The sequence below is a fragment of the Dendropsophus ebraccatus genome, chromosome 1 (assembly GCF_027789765.1).
Source record: "Dendropsophus ebraccatus isolate aDenEbr1 chromosome 1, aDenEbr1.pat, whole genome shotgun sequence".
Lineage (NCBI taxonomy): Eukaryota > Metazoa > Chordata > Amphibia > Anura > Hylidae > Dendropsophus > Dendropsophus ebraccatus.
Window position 1 is genome coordinate 57720976 of NC_091454.1, and position 7746 is coordinate 57728721.

Consider the following 7746-nt stretch of genomic DNA (forward strand, 5'->3'; position numbering starts at 1 on the left):
CATTATATGCTGCTGTCAAGTCATATCTGAAGGCCCCCGGGATTGCCAGGGTGAAGCCTCTACACAGCCATACGAAAGGTATGGCTGTGAAGATTGCCTGTCAGCTCGTTGCTGACATAGGCAATACACTGCACTACTGTAGTAGTGCAGTGTATTGTAACAGTGATCAAGTGCTTAGTGTATACTAGTGTACAGTAATGTACACTAGTGTAAAATTGAAAAAAAAAACTAAATGTTTGCACCAAAACACACACAAAAATCCCCCCAATAATAAAAAAAGAATTGTATTCCCTATACATAATAAAATATTACATAAACCCTGTAGAAAACATAAAACCTTGTCTGGTATTGCCACTTCCATAACGAGCCAATCTTTAAAACCATTTTATCAATTATATATATATATAATACACGCTGTAGAAGAAAAAAAGGAAAAAAAGCACCTGAATTGTTGGTGTTCATCAATCTGCTTCCGAAAATACGCCATAAAAGAGGTTAAAACGTCATATATATGTAATACTTGGTATAAAAAAAAATGAGCCCAAAGCCATCTCTGTTGTGTGAAAGATAGGAACATTATGGATCTTGCAATGTGGCGACAGTTTTTATCCTTTTTTTAGGAAGATAGTTTCTATTGGGCCAAAGTGGTAATAATAAAAAAAAAACTATGCAAATTTGGTATCGACATAACAGTAGTAACCCAGAGAATACAAAAATTATGACATTTTTACAGCATGCTGAATAGCGTATGTTTGATATTTAAAAAACAGGAAACATTAATTATCGTTTTTCATGATAAATTGATGTTTTTAACAAAAACACACAAGATAGTGACCAAATTTTACCAATATGTCATCTCAGAATCGCTAGCATACATTAATGCATCACAACGCTACCGTATAAAGTGAGACAGGTCAGATTTTGAAAATGTAGCTTGGTCATGAAAGCCCAAACTAGCTGCAGCACTAAGGGGTTAAATATATATCTAATAAAAAATTTTGCATGTGAAAACTGTTTACTGTATACAGTGTATGTAGTGTAAGTAATGTGTAACCGTGATTCAGAAGGTAGAATTGTTAATTTCAGTTTAAATACTTTCAGTTTACCTTTTGCCATGGCAATAAAAATAGAACCTTGCAAGCCCAGCACTTTAATTCTATGTACACCTTCACAAGCAGTTTTCTCTATTGTACCAATAACTAAAATTAAAACGGAGCAATTTTGTAATAGCAGGTTAGATTTGTCTTACCTGCTGATAGTTACCCTTTAATAAGATGACAGCTAACTGATACTTTTGAGAATCATAGGTTCTATTCCACTCAAAACATTTTTTTAATAAAAATAAGTAAACAATGACAAATTACTCATTGTTCTCATTAGTCATCAAATAATGAGTAGACAACTTACTTGTATTATAGATTTTATTTATCAGGAAAACAATACGTGTCTTTAAAAATTGGACCTCATCTACAGAAAGATTAAAAGATATCTTGTCCTAACTTTCTAAATACTACACACTGTACTTTATTAGGAACCTATAAAAAAATAAGTATCAGTTGCAAAAAAAAAAAAAAAAAATGGAAGCGTGCATGTGGCTATTTGTATGGACACTATCGGTAAGTATTATTTTTTAGCCTTTTTTGTGACTTTTTAAGATAATCACATTCATATGCAATATACTTGTATCCTGTCATTGATCAAGAACTCTAGATTTTGAGGAAAAATATTGGCTTCCTCATAACAATCCAAATCTTCAGCATCTTCCTTTCTTGACAATTTTAAGATGTATGTTTTTCTTTCTGAAAATAAGAATATAAGAGAGATATTAAATGAGAAAGGAACATACTCAGAGTTTTGATAAGCTGCTTATTCACATTCTTATTGATAGACTGCTTATAGGTCTGCCAAGGCTAATCTAACATGACAGGTGGTGTTTTTCTCAAAACCTTGATAAACTTTCCAATTTGATAAAATGTCAAGAAGGGAAAACAAAAAATGGTGAAAGAAAAAAAAAATCATGGTTTTATTTTACTACTTCAAAATGTTAGAAAAATTTGTTGTTTAAATCTACTGTAATGCAAACAGATGCAGTGAGGACGGATGGGAGCTTCAGGAAGCGCCCACCTCTACAAATAATTGAGCCATCTTAATAAGCTGTTCAACATTACCAGCAGAATTGGATTACTACTGTACATACATACTGATATATAAGAAATCATTACATGAAAACAGAGGAGTTGGTGCAATTGTTGCCATTAGAGATGAGCGCATCACTCGGAAATTCGTTTTGTGAAATCGCAAATATTCACAGATTGCATACAAACAAATTTTTATTAAAACATGCAAACTATAGTAGCTACAATAAACGGGCTATTACAGAGTAGAGATTTTTGTCAACAGATGTTTCTGTGACAATGTCATAATTGGAAAATGTCAATTTTTTAAAATGTCAATGAGCCTGTCAATCATTCAATTTCCGCCATGGACAGTAGTGGAGGTTGGTGAATCAGTGGAGTAATTTCAATTTTTTCCCAGGACAGCAGTCATTGGTAAATGAGAACCCAGTGACTTATTAAGATGGACACTGTGTTCACTGTGACCTCCTATAATGCACACCCAGCACCCAGTGTTTTGGTATAATGAACAACGGTCACCCAGTGACTTGGTATACTGGATAATGGCTTCAATGCTCCCATAGAAAATCACCCAGAATACACCCTCCTCTCCTGTCTGTCCCTATCTCTCTGTATTTCTCTCCCTACTCTAACTGCCTGCTGCAACCTGCTCTCCTCTATACAGAGCTGACTGGCTGCCTCCACAAAATGAATCACCACATGTGGCAGGGGGGGGGGGGGTGCTAAGAGCACACTGGGGTTTACAGCTGATTGGACGGGCGGTAGAGATTATGGATAATCCCTTGTTCCTGCCAAAAGACAGATCTGCAAGCTAACAGGTGCATCCCCCATGTTTAGCGAATCTGCAAAGAAAATCTGGTGAATTTGTGAATCGCTACGAAGATAATTTAATGCCTGATTCACTGTAAATCATAATTTGTCTAATTTGCTTCTCTCATATCTAGTTGCCATCATTATTGTTTTCAGCATGTGCTTTTCAGTATGTTTAGCAGTAGACAGTGACAATATGAAGAAAACAGTCATTGTGCTTACATATTTTCTGTGCAGAGCAGACATTCATTGTCATATGTATGCTGATCACTGCCACATACAGGATCATAGTTCCGTGGGCATCTTGATGGCGAGCCGACATCACAGTTAGGCTGTAAAAGATTTCCTCTGTTACTATAACAATTTTCCTGTCCTAATATAGTGATGTATATTTACTGACAACATTGTATAAAATCATTAACGTATTATTATTTATTATTATTATTATTATTATTATTATTAGTATAGTGCACACAGATTTCGCAGCACTTTACCTATCTGTATGTTTTTGGGTGTGGGAGGAAACCCGCGCAAACATGGAGAGAACATACAAACTCTTTGCAGATGTTACCCTTGGTTGGATTTGAACCCAGGACTCCAGTGCTGCAAGGCTACAGGGCTAACCATTGAGCCACTCTACTGCCTAATAATAATAATAATAATAATAATAATAATAATAATAATAATAATAATAATAATAATATTAATAATAATAATAATAATTATATTATTATTATATTATTATTATTATTATTATTATTTAAAATTGGAGCAAATATTAATTCCTTTTGTACAGATTTTCTTTTTACAGAAAATGATCTAAAATATTAATAAAAAAAATTCTGGTTTCTTGTATGTAATAGTTTAAAAGAGTAGTCCAGAGGGGGAAGGGGGGATGTTTGTAAATCACCTTTTCACTGTATCTGAAGACTGATGGACCCACTATTAGGGCCCTATTCCACTGGACGATTATCGTTCGCATAATCGTTGATTATTAACAATCTCAAACGACCACTATTGCGAAAGACCTGAAGACATTCACTCATTTCCATGGAACGATAATCGTTACTTATGATCGTATTTGCGATCATTTCTTCTTCGCTTCTTCGCTATCGTATCTACTGCGAAGGACCGTACGACGTCTTATTCAATACGAACGTTTTGCGAACGAGCAACGATAAAAATAGGTCCAGGTCTTATAAAGCGATCAACGATTTCTCGTTCGGTCGTTAATCGTTAACTGCATTTCAACCCAACGATTATTCGAACGATTTAACGATAATCTGAACAATAATCGTCCAGTGGAATAGGCCCCTTAGAATGTAAGCAGGCCACTTCACCAAATTATATACTGCAAATCTGATATTGGAAACCCACCTGACTTCAAGGTAATTGTCAGATCATTGTGATCACTGTGAAACGCAGTGATGCTGATTATAGTAGGAATTTACTCATAACAGTCAATTTTTCTGTTTGTTTTAATTTTATGGCTACAAACTGCCTCTTTTTGACTCTATAAAAGAAATTAGTGCAAGTACTTTAGAATGTATGACTAATGTTAGACCATAAAAACTAATATTTAACTTTACAGTACAGGCAATTTATTTACCTCTATTCCTTCATCAGAAGCAGGGTTAGTCTTTGCAGTACCTACAAATACACACAGTTCATTTATTAAAAAAAAATAAAATAAAATAAAATAAGTGACTTGTTGACCAATGCTAACAATCTCTATTGTTTTAGATAATATTTTTGCCTCACCATTGAAGAGAAAAATGGTAGTCAGTTGCAATGTTAAAATAGTGCATAGTATCTCTTAAAATGATTACAAATGAATGCAAAAATGTATGTATACATGTAATTGGTGACTTACCCAAAAGAAGACAGAGAAGAATCATTGCCATCGAAAGCATAACTTTAAAGTTCATGTTTGTCAGCTTTAAAAAAAAAAAAAAAAAAACGTGTGGAAATGCTCAGCTGTAAGGTTCTGTATACAGGGAGTTTTGGAGAAGAATAATTCCTAGGAAAACAAGTCACTCTTTTATAGCTCTTGTTATCTGTAGTCAAGGTATTTGGGTTACCTATTAACAGAGAATATAACAACCAGATAATCAATATCACCGTCATTGCATGGTGGGAATGTACATGTTGATTTGAAGGGTGACTAAACAAAAATTTAGAAATGATGTAATGCAATAGGCAAAGGGATACAATGTACCCTACCTGTCAATGACTGCAAGATTGCAGCTTGGAGCTCAAAGGGGGAGATTTATCAAACTGGTGTAAAGTAGAACTGGCTCAGTTGCCCCTAGCAACCAATCAGATTACTCCTTCCATTCGAGTCTTTGAAAAATGAAAAGTTGAATCTGATTGGTTGCTAGGGGCTACTAAGAAAAATCTACTTTACATTAGTTTAATAAATCTCCCCCATAATCTCTTATCATATTCTAATAAAAATACCTTAAACGGGTAGTTCTCCAAAAAAAATTTCTTTTAAATCAATTGGTTCCAGAAAGTGCCAGAGATCTGTAATTTACTTCTATAAAAAAAAAATATCTTGTCTCCCCGTACTTATCAGCTGCTGTATGTCCTGCAGGAAAAAGTATTCTTTCCAGTCTGGAGAGCAGGAGAGGTTTTCTGTGGGGATTTGATTCTGCTCTGTTCCTGTCATGGACAGAGGTGTCAGCAGAGAGCACTGTGTCAGGATGGTAAGAATACATCACTTCCTGCAGTAACCTGGTCTGATTCCTGGCCTGAGGTGAACCAACACCAATGTAGAGACACGCTACAACCTGACAGCCTTACTACAGTATATCCATTACTACCAAAACTTGTATTGAGGTGTATGTGAAATTAACTGATTTGGTACAGCTAGTTTCTGTGTACCTGGTATAATGTTCTAATGTGCTATTCAGGAGAGCAGCAAGGAGTTCAATAAGATGCATTTTAAAGGGGTACTCCAGCGTGGGGGCACTTTTGCGCTGGGATCGGGGACGAGGTGGCCGAGGGAAAAGACGTCCACTCACCTCCCCCGTTCCAGGGGCGGGTCCCGCATCGTGGTGCTCGGGTGCGCTGGAATCGGGGAGGTGAGTGGACATCTTTTCCCTCGGCCACTTCGTCCCCGGACCCAGCGCAAAAGTGCCCCCACGCTGGAGTACCCCTTTAATGATACATTGGCTTCATGGCAGTTCCTTGTGCATGGTCCCTCGGGGATCACTGTAATGCATGTGTTTGGTTGTTGGCCTAGTTTAATGTGTGTTTTACTTGTGTATACTGGTTTATTATGTTTGCACAAAGTTATATACTGTTACTGCACGTGTACCAGATATGACAAAGAGAAGAAAGGTTAATATGCACATACACGGTGAGCGAGAAATTTGCTAGAGCGCAGCCTCTCTACTGAGAAGAAGAAAGTAGAGCCGGTTCTAGTACAGCCAATCAAGTGAGATAGAGCAGCCTCTCTTTTTCAAACTGGCCTACAGTATAGCCTCTCCACATATTAAGGAGAGATTGTGTCAGAATAGAACAGTGAATGACAATCTAGGTTGGATAATTATAACTCCTACTAAAAATCCTGAACAGATAGAGGTTGAATTTCAATCCAAGGATCCTTCATTACTGCTCATGTTATAAAAGTGAGTTAAAGTGTAGTGAAGTATACAAATTTGCATCACATCCCTGGCAGACATGTTACAGGGGAGATAAGGATTTCTGATGCCACCTCTAAGATCTCAGTTTCAAGGATACAGACAAAAGAAACTGAGACACAATCAAATGAATAAAGATAACATGCTACACTACAGTTATCTTAATATGCACCAATATTGTTATTTTGCTCCAGTCTAAAGCCTGTCTATTGGATTGTTCAAAAGACTACCTCCCTTGAAGAGGGACCAGTTGTTTTTAGAAAAGCAATGTTTTTTGTTTGAGTTAGCATTGTGTTCAATCTCCTCCTTGCACTTCATCATCTCAGCTTTCCTGTCTGGGTGAGGGGAAAGGGCGGTGGGGGTGGGGTGGGGGGTGGATTTTGACAGCAACATTGTTAAAAACTGTGGTGAAAATACAGAAACCCCAGTTTCCCAGCATCTTGTATTGTAGTCAGTATGATGGGGGTCACCCAGTTTTCCCACCATCTTATACTTAGTATGATAAAGATAAACCAGCTTTTCCATTATCTTATTCTCAGTATGATGGAGGTTACCCAGCTTTCCCACCATCATATGCTCAGTATGATATGGTCGACCAGATTTCTCACCATCTTATACTCAGTATGATGGAGGTCATCCAGCTTTCCCACCATCTGACACTCAGTATGAGGGAGGTCGCCCAGCTTTTCCAACAGCTTGTACTCAGTATCATGGAGGTGCCCAGCTTTCCCAGGATCTTGTACTCAATGTAATGAAGATCACTCAGCTTTCCCAGCATCCTGTAATCAGTATGATAGAGGTCAGCAAGCCCTCTAAGCATTTTGTACTCAGTATGATGTGTCCACCAAGCTTTCCCACTATCTTGTACTCAGTATAATGTGGTCACCCAGCTTTCCCACCATCTTTTACTCAGTATGATGTGTTTACCCAGCTTTCCCATTATCTTATACTCAGTTTGATAAGGTCACTAGAGATGAGCGAACTTTTCAAAAGTTCGGTCTGACCGAATTTCAGATTTCTTCAGATTTCATAGTTTAAAGTATCTTTATGATACGGGGGTAGTGTATTTGGTTGAATTTAGGACTCTACATGTCAGTAACATCATTATCTTTTCGATATCTCAAAGTCAATTTTCTAGACTTTAATATTCACCA

General features: G+C 36.8%; 1 protein-coding gene across 1 annotated transcript; it reads right to left on the minus strand.

Annotated features, from left to right (window-relative positions):
• Positions 1-1407: 1407 nt before the first annotated feature.
• LOC138774052 (serine protease inhibitor Kazal-type 1-like) lies at positions 1408-4968 on the minus strand. Its single transcript, XM_069954602.1, has 4 exons — positions 4819-4968; positions 4555-4595; positions 3168-3277; positions 1408-1799 (listed from the first exon to the last, which is right to left on the minus strand). The coding sequence occupies exons 1-4, from the start codon at positions 4871-4873 to the stop codon at positions 1754-1756; spliced, it is 252 nt and encodes an 83-aa protein (XP_069810703.1). The 5' UTR covers positions 4874-4968; the 3' UTR covers positions 1408-1753.
• Positions 4969-7746: the final 2778 nt, after the last annotated feature.